This window comes from Schistocerca serialis, chromosome 9 (assembly GCF_023864345.2).
Source record: "Schistocerca serialis cubense isolate TAMUIC-IGC-003099 chromosome 9, iqSchSeri2.2, whole genome shotgun sequence".
NCBI classification, from domain to species: Eukaryota; Metazoa; Arthropoda; class Insecta; order Orthoptera; family Acrididae; genus Schistocerca; species Schistocerca serialis.
The window spans coordinates 322,065,815-322,091,139 of NC_064646.1; the positions used below are offsets into that span (position 1 = coordinate 322,065,815).

The 25,325-nt window shown below is 44.1% G+C and overlaps 1 protein-coding gene across 1 annotated transcript in view; it reads left to right on the top strand.

Annotated features, from left to right (window-relative positions):
* Window positions 1–14,556: 14,556 nt before the first annotated feature.
* LOC126418934 (uncharacterized) overlaps window positions 14,557–25,325 on the top strand; it is a 53,126-nt gene continuing 42,357 nt past the window's right edge. The window contains exon 1 of the mRNA XM_050085969.1: window positions 14,557–14,594. Coding sequence (XP_049941926.1) covers window positions 14,580–14,594 — 15 coding nt within the window. The 5' untranslated portion in view covers window positions 14,557–14,579. The remainder of the gene's footprint in view (window positions 14,595–25,325) is intronic.

A 25,325-nucleotide genomic window follows, 5' to 3' on the forward strand; every position in this document is an offset into this window, starting at 1 on the left:
CGTCTAAACTGAAGAGAGCAGCGCTTGTGGTGAGGGAAGTGATCTTTTCCGGAACCCGCACAAGATGGCTAAGAATGAGTTTTCCGTCCAGCGGCGAAGTGTAGCTTGCGGTAAATAACGTAACAAGGGCTATTCGGAAAATAAGGAACAGTCGGTCTGGTCAGTGTCTCTGGTATGACAATAGATAGCGTCACATCGCTCTTCTCAATTCTGTGCGCACAGTGAGCTCGGAAAGATGCCTAGAAAATAGTGTCTCCAGCCTAGTATGGGTGCTTGCCGAGAGATTTCGCCTGATTCCACGCAACCCCACGTAATGTAATTATTATGCATTTCCTTCTTCACTACAGCTCTCAGCCGCACACATTGGAGGGGCATTGAGGACGCTCGTGCAGCGTTTTCGATGGGAAATATTCGCTCACCCACCATACAGCCCGGACCCGGCCCCCTCTACTCAAATGAACCGCTGGCTATGAAGACAACGTTTCAGCACAGACGCCGAGCTGCAGTCCAACGTAGAAAATAGAGTATTTGTTTCTGAAAATCGTCCTAAACGGTTAATTATGTCATTTTATGCTGTTAAAATGCTGTTTTCCCTCTTGAGTTTCAGTATTCTTTTATAAAAATGGAAATGAAATTTAAGTAATCTGAAAGCCCTCTAAAACGCTCCATTCGAGTCATGTGATGTCTATGACGTCAGTAGCTCGCTCGATGGTCCTACCATAAAGCTAATTCACTGTGATGTATTGTTTTGGGATTTACGTTTCGAAAAATGGATTACAAATGGTGTGCAGTACCGCACTGTTAAAATATGTCCATAAAAGCTCTTCGATAATTGTTCTTGAGTGTTTTAAAGAACGAGAAGGGCCGTAAACAGTGGTTGCATGGTACCGGCAAAATGCCACCACGTCCATGCCCAAGTTACCTTACTTTATTAAAAATGTCTTGCACTCTAAAGTTAACATCAGTTCACCTCCAAGGTACACTTTCTCACTGTTACAAAGAGGATAGCGCCAGTCAACGAAATTAAACTCTTAGTAAAAATTGTTATACCCGCTTCCTTGCACATCATTTGGTAGCTCGGTTGCTAGAGCGCTGGACTGTCGAAGATTGTAAGATGATATCCATAGGCCACTGCTTTGAATCTAACCTGTAACAACATTTTAACTAGTTTGTAAAACAAATCGACAGTCCTTTCATATGAAAACCAAATCACAATCCCAAAACTTCACAGCACCGATTAGAGAGAGTATTGTTAGGTTTTCCTTATCGTTTACGTGTGCTTACTTTGCAACAGCTGTTCACACACGTAACGTTCAAAAACATATTTTCTAGTGAATGTGACCCCACAATGTTTTTTTTAATCTTCGTACTGTCCAGCTAGGATCCTTGTTGTTTAAGATTTTGAAGTTTCGTTATCTTACATAAGATGAAGTCAAGTCTGCTTCAGACACTGACATTAGTTTACACTCACAAATAGAACAGTCTTTACGTTTGCGTTACATGCATGCTGTACCTCCTTTATGTCTCTCCGCATACAAAATATCATCGTCCTACATCTCGTTGCACTGTGGGAGTATTGTGATATCTTCACGACTAGCAATGCTTTCCAGAAAAGGTAATTGTTTGTAGGCAAAGTAACTGCATTTATCCATGGGTTTCCACTTCTCAGGATAAGATTTATGTGAAGCTATATACAGTACATACCACCATCGAAACAACTGCTACAATGAGTTTCTGCTAACGCTATTTTCGTATTTCGTGTATAACTTTAGATATGCATCACCTTTCCAGGATTCGAATCAATGCTCTTCAAATCAGCAGTCGTAAGCGCTGTCCGTTGCGCCACGGAGCGCGTGCTACAAGTGGCACCTCTGTTGAGTATCTTCAAATCAGCACGAAGGTTTTCCAATAATAATTGTATTGTGCCTTGATTGATTGTCGACAATCTAGATATAAGATACGGACCCATTTGCAGAAGTTCTACAATTACTTAATTTTGAGCGAATTTAATGATTTTGCAGGTAGAAGGGGAAAGAATGTCCGTCCTTGTACATATCGACGCTCTAAATGAGTGGAGCATAAAAGCATCAGTTATCGTAAGGTTTTCCCTATTAGCGTTCACAAATATCCTTTCTATTATTATCTAAAAGTTATAAAGGCGTTTTCCATCACTAAATACCTAAACTATTTGCAGAAAAAGTATGTAAATACCTAGTAACTTCGGCTAACACTGATGTAACTTAGGCATAGCTTCGTATTGCTCCCAGTCTGTGATGCCAGTAGAGCTTCAGCAAATAACAGAGCATTTTCGATCACCCCGAATAACAACAATCCGAACCACATTTTTAACATAGAAAATAGCTTCTTGTCGTAAAGCACAGCCTTCTTTGACGAGGGTATTGAAAATTTGGTACAAGGCTGGTCGGAGCGGCGACTATATAGACAAGTAGCTGGAAGGTGTAGCTAACTGTTGCAAATAAAAGAGTTTTCTATTTTCACTGTGGTTTCCATTTCACGACCGATCGTTCCTTACTTTCCGAATAGCACTCGTAGAATCTTTTGCGTGAGTTTCTGCCATTATTTACTCTAATTACTGCTGTTGCTGATTGCAGGTGTAAGGAGACTAAACGTCTAAGGTCAACAGTCTTACACACCAAGATGGAATCACCAAGCGGGGTGGCGCAGTAGTTAGCACACTGGACTCGTATTCGTGAGGACGACGGTTCAAACCAGCGTGCGGCCATCCTGATTTAGGTTTTCCGCGGTGTCCCTAAAATCGCATCAGGTAAATGCCGGGATGGTTCCTTCGAAAGGGCACGGCCGACTTCCTTCCCCAACCTTTCCTAATGCGATAGAATTGATGACCGCGCTGTTTGGTTCCCTTCCTCGAACTAACCAACGAGGACGGAATCAGTGTACTCCATCTGTTCACGTCTACAATAAATTCTGTGTGCAGGTGTGAGAAAGTATTCCCAATGGTTGTGTAGCGTGTATCCGAGGCAGGGTATGGCAAACCGCCTAAAACCCACATCCAGGCTGGCCGGCACACCGACCTATGTTGTTAATCCACCGAGCAGATTCGAACCGGGGCTAGCGATCGTCCCCCTCCCGGAAGCGAGTGCTTTAACGTGCATGGCAATCCGGGCTGATACTAGTCACCGAATTACTGAGTCCGTTTAGTGTTAATGCTTTTAGGGGAAAATAAACACTGACGAGGCTTGTCAGCGCACTGTCGACACCGGTTTAAAAAGGCGCGCTGTGGAAGGGTCGGTATAACTTTCTAAAACGGCCTACAGGAAGGAGCTCCTTGTGACGTAGTGCGGTAGAGGGGGGGGGGGGGGAGACTCGCCTACTCGCTCTTCTGTTCGCCGCAGACTATGCAATTTCAACCACATCAATTTGAAAACAAATCGGAAACTCTCGCAGTTGAAACCGATAAAGGAGTACTACCGTTGTGAGCCATAAACCGTTCAACACCATTGCATGCTGCTGGGTGCTGTCGCCGTCCAGGAGAAGTGGCAGCAGCTTGTGGGCCACTGGCCCACTTATCACGCCAACAAAGACGTGGCTGATGTTTTACGACTGGCACAGGTGGTGCTAGTGCTGCACGTGCGCAGTGGTCACTTTCCTCTGAAACGTGCACCTCTCACAGCGAACATACACACTATGTTTACACAGGACTCGCAAAACCGGATTTCGTTAACCTTCTAGTTGGGCATATAAACACTCTAATATCGAATCTGGAAATGTTGTTCTGTCTGCCGGATTCCCACTTCCACAGTCGATTTTCATTACCATATAAACGCACAGCCGTTTTTGAAACGTGCCTGTGTTACAGCTTGTGTTTTTTTAAATAAAAAGGTCTAATGTGGACGAACGACTTCCTGTGCTGTGAAGGAGAAGTAGAAATATTATTTCGTGTGAAGCTGTCTGCCTCTAATATTTCTATATGGCTTTCGCAGCCATATAGAAAAAACACTCCACTCCAAAAATTTAACCAACATTTTTCTTAACTGCAACACCAATTTGCTGGATAATGAGCGTTTCTTTTTTGCTTACTTTGCCTCTGAATTCTTGGTCTTATTTTTCACTCAACCAGTTATCAGTGACTGTGCTTCCCAGATATCTGTACTATGCGACCAGTTCAGTTTGACCTTCTATTGTTTTCACTGTCATATACTCTTTATCGTGTATTTTCATTATTCTTTGCGTTGATTTTCAATCCGTATTCTTGCAATTCTTCTTGAAGTGTAGGTAGTGCTCTTCGCAGTGAGATTGTTTTAGCTGCAAGCAATACCATGTCACCATTAAATCTGATCTTGATTTCCGGCCTCTCGTGCCTACTCCTCCCCCTTCTCTGTGTCTATCAAATCTTTGTTATATTTGGTAGAGTTGTTGACTATTGTGTCGACTACTCTGGAAGTCAGCACAGACACTAATAAGGAAGGGGTGAATTTGCGATGGCCTGTGGCAGGAATCCAAAGTCATCTGTACAAAATATTTTCAGTTAATAGGAAACATTATTTTTAAAAAGAAAAGAAACTTAGCTTTTCCTGATTCCTGTGCTTCATGCGTCTCCAACATACAAGTACTTTACTCTCCATTACTGCTTGCAGAACGCAGGCTAAGTAACCTTTTACTGTCACTCAATGCTGATGCTCTCAAAGTCTGCGACCGAACTGGACCGACAAGCGATGGGCGGTTGGTTAAATCAGCGTTGACAGGGGGCATTGAACTCAGTCTTCCTGGAGGTGTGGCGCTGCCCGCTCTTCCCATTGGCGCGCAGATCAGCGCCTTCTTGATGCCGTTTCGCGGCACTGCGCTGATCGGTGTGCAGTCGACGCTTTAGGACTGCACAGTAAAAGACATCTTTACCAGTACTAAAAAAACTTTCTTTCATGCTACTACTGATGCTCTTTTAAAAGTCTTTGTCGACAATGTTTTGACTAGTGCTAGCTGAGACAGTTGTTTTCGAACACACGTAGGCACGCAGCAGACTCAAAACAAGTAGTCTTGCGAGTGTGCGGAGAAACCAGTCCGCGCGTCCCGCTCCACTGACGTCGGCGCGTGCTGCGCGGCCTCATTCACAAGTGCAGGCTGGCCGGCTGTGAGTAAGCGCCATTTGACTAGCGCAGCAGCATGTTTACATCACGTGGCCAGCGGCGCGCACGTGCGGCAAGCGCTGCGCCCGTCTCTCGGGAGCCGTCCCGGCCCGGCCGCAGGAAGACACTGACCCAGTTACTCGCCGCAGGCCTGCCAACACTGCCAACAGTAAATACGCCGCGCCGCGCCCGCCCACAAGCGGTCGCACCTCCTGCTACAATCTACAGCGCGCGCACTTCTTACGTGCATTCCTTCATCCTTATGCGATGTGATTCTCCAATTTTTAGGTATGTATTTCGTTGTAGCCTCTGCTAGATATGGCGTCCTTCTTCCTTCGGAATGAATTTATCTATCCATACAGCCTATCTACGTCACCAACAGTACGCAAGGACTAAAACATCACAGGTTGTGAACCATTTATTTCATTAGAACGAGCCAAATTCATTTCCGGAAGCGTCATTAATTTTGCGAACAGTTGAGACAGCAACGATTGTAAATAGCCAATACAAGCGAACTGTGTGGCTACAGCCGGTGACATTGTTGCAGTATGGTGTCATACGAAAATAGGTGTAACCTGATGTTCACTCCTCCGTAGGAGAAATACAAAAGAATGAGGAAAGAGATTCCATAGGTTCAAAAAATGGCTCTGAGCACTATGGGACTTAACATCTATGGTCATCAGTCCCCTAGAACTTAGAACTACTTAAACCTAACTAACCTAAGGACATCACACAACACCCATGCCCGAGGCAGGATTCGAACCTGCGACCGTAGCAGTCCCGCAGTTCCGGACTGCAGCGCCAGAACCGCTAGACCACCGCGGCCGGCAGATTCCATAGGTATTCCGCCGTCTTGATTTCTGTCACTCTATAGTTCATTGTGAACCTTGGTCGCTTCAACAATTCTCTTCTAGTTATCATCATCCAAAGCTGGAGCTTTCCATTCCCTACAGCTCATTTTTTGCACTTGTACCACGACTCTTATACATCCAGTTCTCGGTCGAGCTCAGACTCTTTGACCCCAGGGATTTCCATCTTCTAGCTACTTCCGAACCACTCATTCGTGCGAAGTGCTCCGCCCATCTCAGTTTGGAAGGTTTCAGTGTTATTTTTATAGCTACATATTTATACAAACAGTGTAGGACAGTTTATGACTGAAACCTTCTGCATCTGCCTCTTTCACAGGTTGGCCATTGATACAGTCCCTTGCCAGCGAAAGAAACTCGTCGCTAGAAGAGGGCTTCACAAACCGTGTTCGGCGGAACGCTGCTGATCAACGGGAAGACTATTAACAACGTGGTGTTTTCTTAGACGTTTTGGCGATACTAATTACTTTTTAAAATTTCTGTTATGATTTTGCGCTATTAATCATGATTTAAAATTGAAGTAAGCACAGAATAAAACATGTTTTTCTCATTTTAAAAAAATGTTATTAACCTTCAAAATAAACAAGGTGTTCCATCAAAGTACCAGGATTCTCAGTGTTCAGCCACAGGAAAAGTTTGGGAACCGCTGTACTAGAGAGACACGGGCGCACATCCACATGACGACAGAGTTAGTACGCACATATGCCGATCGTGCTAGATAACAAAGAGGTACGCAGGAAGCAAGAGTTTTATTTTTTAGGAATAGAATTTTGACCATAAGTGCTTCCCTAAATATCTAGGCGTCGCCTTCGATCGAGTACTATCATTATAGCAACGTTGACGAACCTTTCAAAGAAACTTGGCTCAGGAATAAATCTACTCCACATTATAGCCGGGAACAACTGAGAATAAAGGCCCATATGCTACGCAATGCTGCAATTTCACTTGTTTGTTCAGCTGCTGAATATTGTCCCCCTGCAGGGGAAAACAGCGCACATATAACTAAGATAAATTGATATCTTAGTAAGACAATGAGGAACATTACTTGCACTGTCAGATCTACTCCCATTTACTGGTTGCCTCTTCTGTGCAGTATTGCTTCTCTGGATCTCAGAAGAGAAGCTGCCAAGGTGCAATTCTTAAGAAGACAGGGTCTCATAAGAAACGCTTTCCAGAATCCGCCAGCTGTACGCCTGAAGTCATTCAAGGCACCTTGGGTCGATCTTCGTGTCACATACGTTTTCGATGCATTGACAATTGGAAGGAACGCCCACCTAAAATCCAAACTCCAAAGTCGAAGGTTGCAGGGTTGATTCTTCCCCGCCACGAATAGTGGAGACTCAGCTGCATATCAACAGGACTAGGGGGCTGTGGCCACTTCTTGAAGAAGTAGGGTTACTGTGAAACTGCCGCGGATTCCATTGTACTTCCACGGAAATCCATACCACTACCAAGATAAAATAGGATAACAGTTCAAAGCTACTTAGGTCAGGTTCCCTCGGAATCGAATATAGATTATTAACTTTAATTAAACCACAGTAAATACCTCTCTTCCGGCAACACCACCTCCGGCTAGAAAATCGAAACCAACTATGTGCTCACGAACTAGGTGGCAACACTCTTCTACAAAATCGGAAAAAAGCTGGTCGCAAAACCAGGACGGTCGCAGGACTTGCACTCGATGATTCTTAAAAGTTTTTCATACTGCCTCAACAACTGTGGCTCGTAAACTTCCGACATCGGAAACCTGTAAACGGCACTTCCCTATCAGTCTTGCTAGAGTTCTTTCTCCTACCCTCGAACGTCGTTCAGGAAAAAAGACACACTAATGTATTAGCAGACTTGTTACTGCTCTTCGACGGTTCTCAATGATTCATCACCGTTTTTTTTCGATAGTGAGATGCAATGCTTTGGCCGCTTCAGTGCACTCCTGCCTCCGGTGATATTTTTCATGACCTGTGGACTCTTTCCAGCGTTCAGTGCCACTGTTTGCGCCTAAGCCAGGGGAAGAATTTGAGCCCTAGATCTTACAACTGCCCTTGTGACAGCTGAGGCAGTCGTGCGCAAGTTCTCTTTGTTTTCTTGGCGGCAGCTGATGTTTACTAAAATACCACAGTTAGTTTCAACTACTAAAGAACGCACTGTCATCATTTTTCAACACTGGAACAGCCACTTCGCAGATTCCCCGTGCTTGTACCGTGCAGCCTTATCGAATAAAATTAAAACACATCTACGTGTTGCGCTACACTACTGGTGTTGTTTTCGCTATTCCGCAGCTAGTTATCAGTGAAAGACGATCTCGAGAGTTCTTCCTACGACTAGCTGGAAAGCTTGCTGGCAGAAAATTTTATAGTGGTTGTATGACAAAGCCGGCTTCCCACTGCGCGGCCGTTTGCTGAACTCTGTCCCCGGTTATCGTCCCAGATAAGGCTCGAGCGTCCCTGTAGCTGCCGCGAACAACCTGTACGACAGAAAATGGAGGAAACAAGACGTGCTTACACAACATCATACTTTTCTGCATTCCTCGACTCCGGTTTGTGACTGGGCTTCCACACAACTTGTCCGGGTCAATAACTGCACCATTGATGCAGGCGTGCCCGTGTGAGCTGACAGTAATGCTTATCTATTCGATTTTTATGGGAGAGTACCTCTCTATGTGAGTGATGAGAAGTATGTATCCCATCTGCGAAGTGGCCGTAAGATTTTGACGAGTCAACTTAACTCCTCGCATACAAAATGTGACCCAACAAATACTTCCTGTGAATTTAACGACGCTTCCACATAATGGGACAAACATCGTAAGTTACAATTCTGTCTTGCGAAGTAGGATGGTGTGTCGACACAGATCTCTCCTGTAAGCTACATTTTGCAAGGAAAAAATTATTCGTTCCGAAACAGTTCGATAAGGGCGGTTTTACAACATGTACATATTTGATGAACTAGTATCGCCATTTACTTATTATTATTATTATTATTATTATTATTATTATTATTATTATACACTGCTCAAAAGAATTAGGGAACATGACTTTGGGCGTCTGCCATACTCTGTTGAGCAGTAACTGACGACTGGGTATGTTACAAAATTATGCCTGCATCTTCAACAAATTAAGTCCACGAAAAAACATCGTTACATCCTCGTATAATTACATGACAGGAGCTGAAAAGCCCGACTGGTGTAGAAACTAAAGTGGAAACAGTCATGCATTCCGTCATCTTAGGTTTTCTTCATTGGACTAGGAGACCTTCAGCGACGGTTATGCCTTCCGTGATCGTTTATCACCGACTGGCACCTACATGACACCTACAACGCTGCAACGCATGGATGGCCACATATCGGTCATCACGTGGAGTTGTAATGGTTCGGTGACCTTTTCCAACTCGCCTAATGTACTACAGCGATGATCTTGTCGTATCCGTCCCATTCCCCTTGAGATTTATTGGAAGTCGGGACTCGCCACTGGCCATTCCATTACTTCTCTGTCCAGACTTTGCAAGACATTCCTGGTGATGCCCGCTACGAGGCCCCTGGCATTATCGTGCAGGAGAAGGAATTCAGATCAGCAACCACCACATGGTTCAACAGGATATATTCGCGCTGCATTGCCTGGCGGTAAGGCGACCACGGACAAGATGCGTACGGCTGTCAACATTGATGCCTCCCCGCACCATCACAGAACCTGGGCCAAATCTGTCGATTTCCTGGACAAAACTTCTCAGATATAGCTTATTACGGCGGCTACACACAGGAATACGGCCATCACCTTGCGTCAGAAAAAATCTGGACTCATCTGTGAACAAAACGTTTCACCACTGACGAAGTTGCCTGTCGACATCGGAACGGCAGATCTGAAGATGAGCTGCGAGATGTCGTCTTGTCGAGAGGGCTACCCGAACAAAACGTCTGGGTCGTAAGGTCCTTTCTCGTAACCTGTGCCAATCGGACACAGCGGCTTCACTGTCCCATCTGAGATCGTCATGCAGGGCTCAAGCGGTAGCCGAACAACGCAGAGATAGCCAGATATTGGTCTTCATGTGGGATTGTAATGCATCGTCCAACTTGCCCAGCTCGCCTTGTATAGGGACCTGTTTCCGTGTAGAGTGTTCACAACTTACGGATGACACAGCAGAGAATCATTAACGTGTGCAGCAGCAAGACGGGAAGTCACCCTTCTTGGATCAGACAGACTACCCTTGCAACTTACACTGCATTAAGATGTCGCACTGCACGTGTGTGGTTCAATACAACGTCCACAAATGACAACTGCCGCCTGTGTACCACGCTAGAGAACACTGAGGGGACCGGTACTCACTTCATTCTGAGAGGTCACCAAATACTGTACTGCATAACACAGCCGATAGATGGCGAACAACTTTATTTGTTGTAAACATTGAAAAGAAGACTTCAGATTATGCAATAAGACCACAAATACCGCCTGTATCAAAATAGCTTTAACATACCGGGCGTTGATACGCGTGTTCCCCAAGTTCTTTTGAGCACTTTATTTCCATTATATAACATTACTTTAATGTAACAGACATTCGCTCACCCGGAGTTCAAAATGGTTCAAATGGCTCTGAGCGCTATGCGACTTAACTTCTGAGGCCATCAGTCGCCTAGAACTTAGAACTAATTAAACCTAACTAACCTAAGGACATCACACACACCCATGCCCGAGGCAGGATTCGAACCAGCGACCGTAGCGGTCGCTTGGTTCCAGACTGTAGCGCCTAGAACCGCACGGCCACGCTCACCCGGAGTTTTGGGTTTTGAGTTGACTTCTCTGAGCGTATTTTGCCAGTTGCAAGTCACGTGACCGTTGCCCTACGAGTGACCCATTATATTAAGAAACACCACAGGCCTCGGCGCCATAGCCTGAACTATTAACATTGGCCATTGTTTGCCGCAAGGACTTGACTACTCGTGTTGCGCATGCACCACTGTCAGCGGACATCTCGTGGAGCGCAGCAGTTTTCCTTCTTGTTCAATTGCTGGCATCAAACTGGTGGAAGTCGTTCTGGAAGCGGCGGAGAAATGTGACTGGAGAAACAACGCCTTTGTGTATCTGGGTCTCACTCGGGCTATCTTTGCGTTGCGCCGCTAATGGCTTGCGGACAGAAGAACAAAGAGATATGTCCTGTAAACTAGCTGGGAGCTTTGTGTGTGTTTCGTTATCGATAATTGTAGTTCGGTTGCTCGCTGTAAAACGGAAAATAATGAGTAATGTGCCGCCGAGTGGTGGACTGTAGAGGCGAGCCTCGTTTCTCGCACCAGTTTCATATTAGTGATTCTAAGTGAAAACTATGAAGCAAGGCGATCATTGCTTGCGTGACCTTTATATGGTACTATTTGTGATTCCGGTATCTTGGTCGTCACGCCATTTCTTCATAGTCAAACATGAAAGTAAGTGCCACGCTACGTCATTCAAACGTCCATACTGAGTTTATCGCCGATTTATTAATCATAGCAATGGACGTACTAATTTTTCACTGGAAGCAGACTATCGGCCCACTGGCTGACAGAAGTAGCTGTATCAATGGTAGTCAAATGACCTTGGTCTGCACCGACAGCTTTGTCGCTTCCCCCAATATGTTATGGGTGTCTACGTACTCGTCAACGAAACCAGACGCATTTCGCGGAGGTAAAGATCGTCAAAAAGTTTTATGAAAAAGTTCAAATTTATTGATATGTCCAGTGAAGGCTCTCTTTGCACACGATATTGAAAGTTATGATCGGTAGCGATAGGAAACAAGTGAACGTCGATTTTACCAACTTGTCAGCTCCTCCCGTCACCCATCGCGGCAAGGGTCTTCTTTGAATGAACAATTAATACCTTCGATTTCGCAAACAGAGTGTTCTTCAGTGAAAGATATCACATGCTTTGTCAGGATACTACAGGAATGTGAAGGGATGTAAAAATAAGCGACGTCCAGATATGTATATGCAACCATAATCTGTAGTCACAACAGCATGGAGGAAACAGCAAATCGGTAAAGGTGTCATATGGGAGGCATAACATTTCTTAGGTGAGCAGATAACAAACTCTTTCATCGTTTGATTGTCGAATTTATCTGGTCATTATTAACAATGGATCCAATATAAAACTGTTATGCACACTAACTGAATACATCCGCAAATTCATTCTCATGTGTTACCTCAAGTAAACAATAGTCTATTATAATAGGGTCTCCAACTTTATTCTATGACAAGTCAGAGTGGAGGCTGCTGCAAAACAATGTGTCGAATAAATTCTGACCAAGTCTCTTACTTCCTGTGAACTCACGGTAGATGAAACGGAGTCAATGTAATTCTTTAGTCTTGTGGGCCAACCAAATAATAAACTGTGGACATACAGTATTAAATGTTATTATGTCACATAACGGCAACGATTTCTTTTAGGGTATATTGCCGTCCACCATCTAGGATATTCAGAGATATGGTATTTAGAGCAGCTGGTTTTCACCTCGGCGTAATCTATTTCGCTGCATGTAAACACAACCAGCCCATATTTTATAGCGAAGGAGCAGGCCGCCTACTGCAAATAAGCAAGCAGCCCAGCCGTTTGTTTAGGGAGTCGGGCGTGATAGGGCCGTTTACAACGGCGGCCTTGCCAGGGGCGAGATGGAGGCCAACCCTGACGTGGCGCATTCCACGCGACCCCCGGGCTCTGCGCATCAGCCGAGATCTGCTAACGCCACAAAAAATACCACATCTCTGCGAAACACTCAGTACCAGCTAGAGCCAAAAATACCACAGCCATACCTCTCACAACAAAGAAGCAGTTTGTTCTTTCAGTGTTACACCACCGTCGGTGAGCCCTGGCTGCCGTAGAGCATTCGATGGTTAGCCGAGAGCGATGCATCGAGATTAACTCCTATTGTGTTTAGAGTATGTATCAGTTATTGTATTATCAAAAGATAAAGTAGAAACATCCATGCTTCAAAAAATAAATAATTATTTGGAAAGATAGAAGACTTTACTAGGTAAAAGTGCAGATATTTTTATGGGTGACTGAGAACAATGTACTGTAGAGCATTACATCGGTATTTACGTCATTTGCAGACTAATAACTACAGCCAATACAAGTCGTACGTTATTAGATTGGATAATACCTCCAAGAACATGTGGCAAGAGCAAGCCATTAATGTTTATTTTCCCCTGGACAGCAGGTCAGGTATTGAAGTGTGGATGCGTGGAAAAAAGTCGGGTTGTAAGGTTTGTGACATGTTTGTGAGAAGGCCGTTCGATGCAGAGGAAAAACGACCAAGACACTGATGAATGTACTGCACTTATACCCGTTAAAATTCGTTAGCATTATCGCTCCATGACACTGAGTTTCACATGTCTAACCACCCAAACGGAGTTTCTGTACAAATGGTTCAAATGGCTCTGAGCACTATGCGACTTAACATCTATGGTCATCAGTCCCCTAGAACTTAGAACTACTTAAACCTAACTAACCTAAGGACAGCACACAACACCCAGTCATCACGAGGCAGAGAAAACCCCTGACCCCGCCGGGAATCGAACACGGGAACCCGGGCGTGGGAAGCGAGAACGCTACCGCGGAGTTCCTGTCTCTGCACAATAATTATAAGCTTTTATGTTACAAAACGACTTTTCAAAGCATGCCGGATGTTGAATGAATGGCTCTGGAATGTTTTCCTAGAACGTTTGTAGCAACTTCTGTCCAGTGATTTTGTTGTTTAAATAGAGACTTTGTATCTCCAGCCTGAGAGCTGCTGATAGTAGTGTTTTGTTTGTATCATGCTATTGGCTAGTTTCAGTCGTGGAGCTATTTCTAATGGTATAGCAGGTGTGTAGCCTCAAATTTACGTCAGACGTCATTCAAAAAGTTGGGCGGTACTGAAAGAAAGCACTCTTGTGACATTCAAAAGTAAGGCAGTCACCGCACACGCAGACGATAAATGTCAGAAATCGTGTGGCTTTATCTGCAAGGTTACTTGAAAACAACTAAGCTCGGAATTGGCTGTTAGTGCGCCATGTAAATAAAAGCTATCGTTAGTGATTTTATGGTGTAGCCTGGGTGGAACAAAATCTGCGAGAGTTTATTTTAATGTTTCGAATTATTACAGCACAGCTACGAGATCTTGAAGACCCGAGAAGTCTTCAACGCTTAGAGAAAGGCTGCTCTCAGTAATATTGGCACCTCCCTCCGTCGGAGGTTCGAGTCCTCCCTCGGGCAGGGGTGTGTGTGTGTTGTCCTTAGCGTAAGTTAGTGTAAGTTAGTTTAATTAGTGAGTAAGCCTAGGAACCGATGACCTCAACAAATTTCCGATTTCCAGGAATGTTGGCACACAGTATATTGGAATTACATTTCTCTGTTGAAGCCAATACAGCTCCACTTTTGGTGAAGGCCACTATAGAGTGTAACCTCTCGGTGATAGCTTGCAGCGTATGGAGAGTGACGTCGCCCGTGTTGCTTTTGCGCAGGGATACCGAGGCAAGGCGCCGCGGACGCAGCCGGCGGCGCCGCCGCAGCAGCAGCCGCCGCCCCCGCAGACGCAGCCGCCCTCGCAGCAGCCCGCCGTGGCCACAACGCAGCCCCAGCAGCCGCCGCCGCAGACCCACAACAACGCCGACCCCGCCATGGCCGGCACCACGGTCAGTAACAGCCAAGCTACCAGCATTTTGGGCCCATCGCGACGCTGCTCACACATCCAAAGTTACAGTGCATTTCTCTCGAACAACAACCGCTCGACTGCACTTGCAAATAATTTGACGATCGGTGCCATAGCTTAGATGCCACATCATCAGGTTGGATATGGTGAACCACGACACTCAAGGTGCAACATGGACGGGGCAGAACATTCTGTTTTTATAAATAAATGACGCAATTAGCGGATCGTCAGGTAAGTGGAAAGTGAGGATACAAAGCTGGGCATTTTCCCGCCTACATCTCCATCCATTGCGTTCTGCTGTATTTATGGCACTCTGGATGGATTGTGCCCTTATATCTGATGGTTAACTGGTTACGTTCGGCCTACTCTCGTCCGTTCCGGATCATGTCACGCTTGAGGAACCGTGGCCCATACTTTCGTACAGTACCTGACGATCCACTAATTGCGCCATTTATTCCGTCCCGTCCATGATGCAACTTCAGTGTAATGAGCCACCACATTTAACACGATGATGTGGCTTCTAGGTTACGAGACCGATTGTTAAATAAATTATTTACAAGAACATCCAAACGGTCCTTATTCCAGATCTCTACTTAGAGTTGCGATTGGTCCTCATACAGGTCGGCGTATTTAGCTGTTCGATTGCAAAATACTGACACGAATTAGTTATAGAAGACTGGAAAAACTGGTAGAAGCCAACCTCAGGGAAGAGCAATTTGGGTTCCAGAGAATTGTACGAACACGTGAGGCAGTGCTGACGCTTCGACTTAATTAAGATAGGTTGAAGGAAGGATCCACTTTTTTAGATTTTATATAGTTAGAAGGAAAATTTCTGAATATATGCGTTTGGAGTACAGCAATCTGTGGAAGTGACTCGTGGACTGTGGGTAAACCAGAAGAGACGAGAATCTAAACGTTCGAAACGTGGTGCTATAGAATCGACAAGGATAGTAACAGCACGAGAGGAAGGGACGGGGTGATAGAACGTGTGCTAAGGCATTGGGGGGGGGGGGGGGGAGGGGGGGGGGGAGCAATTGCATGGTACGAAAGGGAGCTGTAGAGCGTAGAAACTTTAGCGAAACTCGAATACATGAGGCAAATAATTGAGAACGCATGGTGCAAATGCTGCTCTGAGATAAAAAGGTTGGTACAAGAGAGAATTCTTGATGGGCTGCACCGAGTCAGTCAGAAGACTGGTGAATAATTGAATAAATAAAATACAAGGAGTGAAAGTTAAACTACAAGTTACAGAGAAACCAGTCTGCAGTTGTAAGAGTCGAAACATGAAAATGGAAGCAGTGGTTGAGAAAGGAGTGAGATAAGATTGTAGCCTATCCCGTACGTTACTGAATTTGTACATTGTACAAACAGTAAATACAACCAAGTAGAAATTTAGGAATGGAATTAAAGTTGTTGGAGAAGAAAGAAAAGCCACGTTTCCTTATGACATCGTAATTCTGTCAGAGATGGAAAAAGACTTGGAAGAGCAGTTGAACGGAATGGATAGTGTCTTCAAAAGGCGCTAGAAAGATGAATACCAACAGAAGTAACACAAGAGTCAGGGAATGTAATCGAATTAAAATGGGGCGATGCTGAGGGAATTATAGATAGAGCTTCATAAAGTACATTAAACATGTCTATTTACATTAGGAGCATTGTTCAAAGAGTGGCGCATTATAACCAAATACAATGTCGCGTTCAACCGTAGTGAAATGGTGCCAACAATTTGACCGATCGCGCGCAGATGTGGGTGATGGCAATCCGGAAGAAAGGCTGTCTATACCGGCCACCAACGGCAGTGTCCAGGTAATCGAGGAACTGGTTCGCAACAGTCGCAGAGTCACTTTCGCGGACATTGGTCAGCAGATGCGAATCTCAATAGGCAGTGCTCATTCCATCGTCGGAGATCGTCAGCAGTGTCGGAAAATGTGCTCGCGCTGTGTTCCGCTATCAATGTCATCTGCGAACAAACAGGCGCAAGGCTTATGACTCTCTGGATTTCTTGAGCGTTCCTCCGTGGAAGACAAAGATGTCCTAAGTCTCATCATTACGTCCAGTGAGACATGAGTCCATCATTTCACACCTGCAAGAAAGAGACCATCTATGGAATAGAGACACACTGTCTTAATGCAAAGTTGCGCCATCAGCAGGCAAAGCTACGACCACCGTTTTCTTCAACTGCGAAAGAGTTGTGTTCACAGAGCTTACAGCGCATAGCACAACAGTTAATACCGATTTGTGCTGTACAACGCTGACATCGCTGCATAACTCCATAAAGAAGAAGAGCCATGGAAAATTGAGCGAAGTCGTCGTTCTCTTGAATGTAGTGCAATACCCTACACGGCGCGCGCAACACAAGCTTTGTTGCGTTTTCGAAAGGACGTTTGGAAGCATTTGTGACAGATCAGATCTCGCACCAAGCAATTTCCATCTTTTCGGGAAGCTGAAAGAACATGTAAAGGGGGGAGGGGAGATTTTTCAAACGAGAACCGCGTGCGCACACCGGTTCTGCAATGGCCGCGTGACAGAGGTGAGGATTTCTATCGTCGAGGAAATGAACAAATACAGCGTGTTCTTCCATTAACCAGCACAATGATAAATGGTTTCGATGGAGCCGATGGGGTGTGAGGAGGACTGAAGTTAAAGTAAGACAGACATTTTCAAATCCAATATTTTAGTGTCTACCGTTTATTAACTTTTAATATGTCAAGATTCTTGTATCAATAACCTAAGGATGTGAACCTACTTCCCGAAAAGGGTCGTTAGTTATGTACCTTGTCACTAAAATTATATGTGGTTGAACGAAAGTTTAATACGTCACTAATTACATATACAATCTCCTTAACGCCTTCGAGTAGACTGGAAAAATCTGAACCACTTTTATTACATATTTTACTGTGGTAGTCTTTTTGAAGCAGTAGCGACTCACGTTCAGGTTGCCATGTGATCGATGGGCGTGTGTGCTTTAAAAGACTGGAATCGTCAAGCGCCAAGTGAAGCAACTGACACATGAAAGGCGTACACTGGGCTTACTGTTCTCAAATAATTGGACTTTTCTCCTTGCGTGTAACAGTTGTGTTCATTTCCCTGCGTGCCTGAGGACTTTTTGGCGTTCATCTGCAGTACGGTGACGGCTCCATTATTTCCAGAATGCTTATTGATCGGCACTATAGAAGCTCATAGCACACTGTACATGTATAGGAACATGCTCTGCATTGTATGTGATTGCTTTTATACCGCGTGTGAATGAAATTTAGTCTCTCTGCCCATCTCTAGCTTAGGCATGTATAAAGCAGCTCGCACTTATGTTTCTCGGGCTAAAGACGCCTTACGCAGTTACTCCTCCGGTGAAATCAAAGAAATACGTTAAAATTAATGGAACCTCTAAACCATTCTCTAATCAACTACCTTTTATACTAGGTGACAGTGTATATCCCCGATTTCTGCTATTCAGCGCTTTCAAGGTCGCCTCGTCTACGCACATTTTACGTTATCCGTTACTGTGGTTGTTATGAGAGTCACTTGAAACTACAAGTTTACTGTTACCAGTCACAATCTGAAAAATGAAGATGATAAAAGAGTTACTTTTTCATCAGCACCTAATGGTGTGATGTTGTGGATAAGTTATTCGTACGTGGGAGGAAACCATTTTAAAATCTTTGTGATCTTTAATTAATGCACCACGTTTATTCTTCTGTATTACGTTTTACCATTCTTGTTCATCTGAGATTTTGCTGCATCTCTAGGGACACCGTTGGCTACAGCCATTAAAGTAGGTGGGAAAAAATCACTGCTGTCCTCCTTGTTTGTTTCTGTTTTTAACTATATCAGGACGCCAGTTCTATTGAAAGCTATAGCAAATCTGTATTCTGAAGTTCAATGAAGTAGTGCTTGATGCTTCAACACCAGTCTTAAGACATTTCAGCTGTCTATATTGAACTTAATCGTCAAGAGCCGCGATTAGCAAAACGTACAGTGCTAATATCTTGTATTTGAACACAAACACATTTATTTTCGTCTTTGCTAAACTAAATTATGTTCTTTGTTGATTATTTGCTGATTACACGAATATTTCAAGAAGCTTTTTCATTTATTCCAAAATATTTACTACCGCCAGATAAAAGCGTAGTACATAGGTTGTTTCAAACCTCAATGGTAAAATTTAAGGAACGGAATCCTAATATAACAAGAAGAAAAAAAGTCTAGTACTCAGGCGCTCTAAAATGTATGCCAAGACCTAAGAGCACTTGTTGATCTTCGCTACTGTCAAATACATATCTTCTAGTGAACAAGTGTAATAATCAAGGAGTCTTACAACATTGAAAAATTTTATGATACATGTTGTAGGTACTGTCCAGCACAAGTAGAACAAATCAAAAAATTTAGCTGTGGATGAGGCCCTACACAAGCCGTCGCAGTCTGTCACATCCGTATTGACGCACTACATGACTGTTCCCCGAATCAGCCAAGTACATTTCCATGTCGCGATGAATAAGAGGCGCCTTTCTCGCAAAGTAGAGGATGATTTTGGCAGTACTGTCAATACATTAGTCAGTCAAGATAGTCATTCTGCGCGAGGCTGCCGTTCAATCGCCAAGACTAGCCAAGATCACCATACAACTGGGACAGGATTTTCACAGGTTTATATCGCCCATCCCTCGGGAAAAGTGTTGAAGCCGTAGCTGTTTGGATAATCTCATATGGTGATATTACTGTCTCTAACCTTGTAATTTTTGGGTATCATTTTCTCCATCCAGTATAATTTGTCTGACAGTTTCTTGCCAAAATATACATCCCAGTTCTAGCACGTATGTAATACCTGTAGTATACTATGCAATAAATTACCAAAACGATTAGACGGATTCACATTCTGGAATCGTCGTGACGTTAAGACTAGGTGAATCGAGATTTACCACCATTACGTGAGATGTGTTCCTGTTATATTACAGAAAGCGTTTTTCCCTTCTTATTGAATGTAGCTAAAGCCATTTTCATTAGTTTCACATGACATAGCTGATATTTTAGGAAACAACTTTGGAACAACTGACAATATCAACTAGCCTTCAGTACACTGTGTGACGCTAAAAGTAGAACAGGGATCTAATACTGAAATTTATAATATCTTTTAAAATATCTGAAATCTGCTCTGTAATTAAGCTAACATCCACATCTCAATCCAAGTGGTCCTCACCTCTGGAACAAAAAGGAAAATACAATAATAATGAGGCGGGTTATGTTCAACCGACGAGGGATACGCTGGATGACTTTCAGTATCGACTTGGTATAGTTACTGTATCGATAAGAAACCTGTTAGACTTCGACATAAAAGTTTTCTAGGTATGGTACCGCGTCATATTGTGGAAAACTGCTGCTGGAGAAAAACCAACGTTTCGGCCACGGTTGCAGTGTCCTTCTTCTAGGTCTACAGGTGTTGACCCGGAAGAAGGCCGCTGCAACCGTTGGTTTTTCTCCAGCAGTAGGTACCATGCCAGAAAACTTTTATGTCGACTGACTCTGGCCGCGGAAACCTACGAAGTTATACTGTTAAGACTTATTTTACGAATCTTAAAGTCTCCCAAGCCAACCGGAGCTGGTGGGAACTTTTAGCTGAGATGTGACAGCAGTGCTACAAGAATATTTTGTTATGGAGGTGTTTCCTAGCGGGAACAGATCGCCGTGGGTTGAAACATTACTTCTGAAAATTAGCAAAGTCCAGAGGAATTTGGGCAATAATTCCGCATAGTGTGAGTTCAGCTACCGCCAGATCTGTGCTCAGAGTTTTAACACTGACAGGACGCTGTCATCACTTGCCATCAATATATTTTCGCTGGTGACAGTAATCATACCACACTTTCGAATAAGCAAACACGAAGATTGGGTTTTGCCATTTCAGCAGCGACTACGTATTTTGTAAATGCGATGCGCTTACAGGAATTACCGAAGGAGTGTGTTATAGAGGGGAGTACTTTTTTTTAATGTTAAGATTCTGGCACGAAAACCTATAAGCGAAAAACTGCAAAGAGAATTGAACTACTGCATATTCCATCAACTACGGGCCGTCTCACGCGATGACTTGTGCTTGTCAACACGACAGTACCAGTTACTATAGGACACTGTCTGGGAGAAACATTTCTGCACAGCAGCGTTCTGGAAATGTCGTCGTCGTTGTTGTTGTTTTTGTTTTTGTTTTCGTCGTGGTCTTCAGTCCGAAGACTGGTTTGATGCAGCTGTACTGCCCTGTGCAAGCCTCTTCATCTTAGAATAACTACAGCAGCTTACATTCTTGTGAATCTGCTTACTATATTTATCTCTTGGTCTCCCTCTGCGTTTACCTCCCAGACTTCCCTCAAATACTAAACTGGTGATTCCTTAATGTCTAAGAATGTGTCCTTCTTCTAGTCAGGTTGTGTCACAAACTTTTCTTCTCCCCAATTCTGTTCAGTGCCTTCTCATTAATTGCACGATCTACCCATCTGATCTTCAGCGTTATTCTGTAGCACCACGTTTCAAAACTTCTATTCTCTTGTCTTCCATTCATGGCTGCTCATCATACAAACACTTCGAGAAAATCGTTCCTAACATTTAAATCTATATTCGATGTTAACAAATTACTCTTCTTCAGAAACGCTTTTCTTGCCATTGCCAGTCTACATTTTATATAGTCTCTACTACGTCCATCATCAGTTATTTGCTGCCCAGATGCGAAACATGTCTACCACTTTTAGAGTGTCGTTTCCCAATCTAATTTCCTCAGCATCACTTACTTAATTCGACTACATTCCACTACCTTTATTTTGATTTTGTTGATGTTCATCTTGTATCTTCCTTTCAAAACACTGCATTCCGCTCAACTGCACTTTCAAGATATTTGCCGTCTCTGACAGAATTGCAATGTCATTGACAGACCTCAATGTTTTTATTTTATTTCTTTTCCCTGAGCCTCGATTCCTACTCCATTTTGCCCCTTTACTGCTTGGTCATAGATTGAATAAGGTCGGGGATAGGCTACAACCCTGCCTCGCTCCCTTCTCAACTACTGCTTCCCTTTCATGCCCCTCCACTCTCACAACTGCCGTCTGGCTTCGGAACGAACTGCAAAGAGCATTTCGATCCCTGTATTTTACCCTTGCCACCTTCAGAATTTCAAAGACAGTCTTCCAGTCAGCACTGTCAAAAACTATCTCTAACTCTACAAATGCTATAAACGTAGGTAAGCCTTTTCTTAACCTATCTTCTGAGGTACGTCGTAGGGTCAGTTTTGCCTCGCGTGTTTCTACGTTACTCCGGAATCCAAACTGATCTTCCCCATTCCATTTTTCCATTCTTCTGTAAAGAATTCGAGTTTAGTATTTTGGAAGCATGACTTACTAAACGTGTCAGAACCTGCTTTCTTTGAAACTGGAATTATTATACTCTTCTTGAAGTCTGAGAGTATTTCGCCTGTCTCATACATCTTCAATGGAAGAGTTTTGTCATGGTTGGCTATCCAAATCAACCTTCGGGTTGATGAGACCTCCTTCCGGTTGATGAGAGCTTCACTGTCACTCCTAACAGCACTGTGGTGTACAAATTGACCTTCGGGTTTGATATGAATTTCACTGTAACGTATCACAGCTGGTCAGGAAACCGTGTTCATGTGTGAAAAGCGGCAAGAGCTGCATTGACTCCACGGGACAGTAAGCTGGCGAGAAAATGAAGGCCGGGGCTACGTGCGTGCTTTAACGGCCAGACTGCCCAAGGCCACGCGCTGCTTTCTTCCGGAGGTACACCCAGTGGGAAGCGCTCCGCTCCAGCTCCGTGCTGCCACCTGCAGGCACTCCACTCACTTGTCGAACTGCTCGCCTTGTGCGTGACCTCCTGACCTCTCGCCGCCCTCATCGTCTCACCGCTCCCCGCCTCACCACACACTTCCTGCGTGTGCCTACTGCTTGTGCTCCGTCTCTAACGATCTCGATGCCGACGGGACGCTGAATTCTTATATTTCTTCCTCCAAGTCTGTGTTATCGTAGCGGAAAATGTCAGTGTTTTTCCTTGAGACAGAGAAGTTGCTGTCCATGCATCAGCACGGCTCTAGAAAGCATCGCTCCTGCGAAACGCAACTCGCTCTTTTTTCACATGATATCTTGCGAACCATGGATGAAGGGTATCAGGCGGATGCCATATTCCTTGACTTCCGGAAAGCTTTTGACTCGGTGCCCCACTGCAGACTCCTAACTATGGTACGAGCATATGGGATTGGTTCCCAAGTATGTGAGTGGCTCGAAGACTTCTTAAGTAACAGAACCCAGTATGTTGTCCTCGATGGTGAGTGTTCATCGGAGGTGAGGGTATCATCTGGAGTGCCCCAGGGAAGTGTGGTAGATCCGCTGTTGTTTTCTATCTACATAAATGATCTTTTGGATAGGGTGGATAGCAGTTTGCGGTTGTTTGCTGATGATGCTGTGGTGTACGGGAAGGTGTCGTCGTTGAGTGACTGTAGGAGGATACAAGATGACTTGGACAGGATTTGTGATTGGTATAAAGAATGGCTGCTAACTCTAACTATAGATAAATGTAAATTAATGCAGATGAATAGGAAAAAGAATCCCGTAATGTTTGAATACTCCATTAGTAGTGTAGTGCTTGACACAGTCACGTCGACTAAATATTTGGGCGTAACATTGCAGAGCGATATGAAGTGGGACAAGCATATAATGGCAGTTGTGGAGAAGGCGGATAATCGTCTTCGGTTCATTCGTAGAATTTTGGGAAGATGTGGTTCATCTGTAAAGGAGACCGGTTATAAAACACTAATACGACCTATTCTTGAGTACTGCTCGAGCGTTTGGAATCCCTATCAGGTCGGATTGAGGGAGGACATAGAAGCAATTCAGAGGCGGGCTGCTAGATTTGTTACTGGTGGGTTTGATCATCACGCGAGTGTTACGGAAATGCTACAGGAACTCGGGTGGGTGTCACTGGAGGAAAGGAGGCGTTCTTTTCGTGAATCGCTACTGAGGAAATTTAGAGAACCAGCATTTGAGGCTGACTGCAGTACAATTTTACTGCCGCCAACTTATATTTCGCGGAAAGACCACAAAGATAAGATAAGAGAGATTAGGGCTCGTACAGAGGCATGTAGACAGTCATTTTTCCCTCGTTCTGTTTAGGATTGGAACAGGAAGAGAAGATGCTAGTTGTGGTACGAGGTACCCTCCGCCACCCACCATATGGTGGATTGCGGAGTATGTATGTAGATGTAGATCTGAGCTGTTGCAACCTATGTGATTGGAATGCGTGTGTGAAAGGCTATGTCAGGCAGTTGTTTGCCTCAGATATTCATACTTCCCGTAAGAGCCTAAGATCTGTATTCAAACTGAACTGACTATATGAAAGTAATCGTAAGACAGGTATATGCCACACGGAGATCCAGTGAACCCTCAATAAGTGTACTCCATCGACGGAGATGGATTACAAATCCCTCGTTTGACCAACAGCTGAATATTGCTTATCAGTCTGGTACTGTTACCACAAAATATTGACAGATCAGATGCTAAGAAAAGCAGCGCGGTTAGTCACACGTTAATTTAGTTAGAGCGGAAGAGTTAGATGCTCGCGTAATTCCAATGGCAGACGCTACAGGAGAGACGTCGCGTCTTACTGTTAAAATTCCGAGAGCATACGTTCCTGCAATAGTAAACCAGTATATTGCTTCATCCTGCATGTAATTAGCGACAAGGCAATTACGATAAGAGAGATTCGACCTCACACTGAGGTTTACCAGTAGTCGGTCTTCCCGCGCACCATTCATGACTGAAAGGGAGGGAGGGGGCGAGTGACAGCGGTACGCAAACTGAAAAGTTATGCCTCCGAATTTTTTATGTGAAGATTCTTAGCGTTTTTCACATAAAACAATCTATCATTAACTTTTTACATCTTTATTCATCACGTGTACGCATTTATTTCTCAGCATAGTCGCCCTGGCGACGAACACGTTTCTCTCAACGAGAGACCAGTTTGTTGATACATTTACTGTAGAATGTTAGACTTCGTTGACGGAGCCACAACCTCACCTCTGCTTGCACCGCTTTATCACTATCAAAGCGAAGTTACGGAGCCACTCCGTGCCCTGTCACACATGTCGAGGGCAGCACCATCGCTTTCTTCATTGCGAGCACGCACAACTCAGCGTCGCAACATTACTGATGTGGACACAATCATCACCGTACACGTATTTCATTCTTCTATGGATTTCAATTACAGGCACTTTCTCTGCGGTTAGGAACTCGATAACAGTATGCCGCTCCTCACTCTTGCTTAGGGTTGCCATTTATACCTCGGACCTCGTTAGGACACTCCGAGGTGGGTGTGTAGAATTGAAGTAAAAATTTACTTAATATAATTTTTTTATTCGGAAGTCTATTACATGGAACTTGTTGCGGTAGAAGTAGCTTGTACACCAATTTTTTCGGAACATTTCATCTTTTTCAGCAAGCCTTTTTTCCCCCTTTTACGTATTTATAAAATTCTATGCAAGTCAGCTTGTAGCTAAATTGACACTGTAAGATTGATTCCACAGTCCCTGGCAGCAATCGATTTCTTTTGTCAGTCAACTGGGTCGACATAAGCAAAAATACTCTTTCTACATTGACGTTGCCTGCGGGAATACAAAACAAATACATAATTTTAGCAGTTGGCATTTACACGCCTTCCGTGAGAGTAAATTGACCTTTCA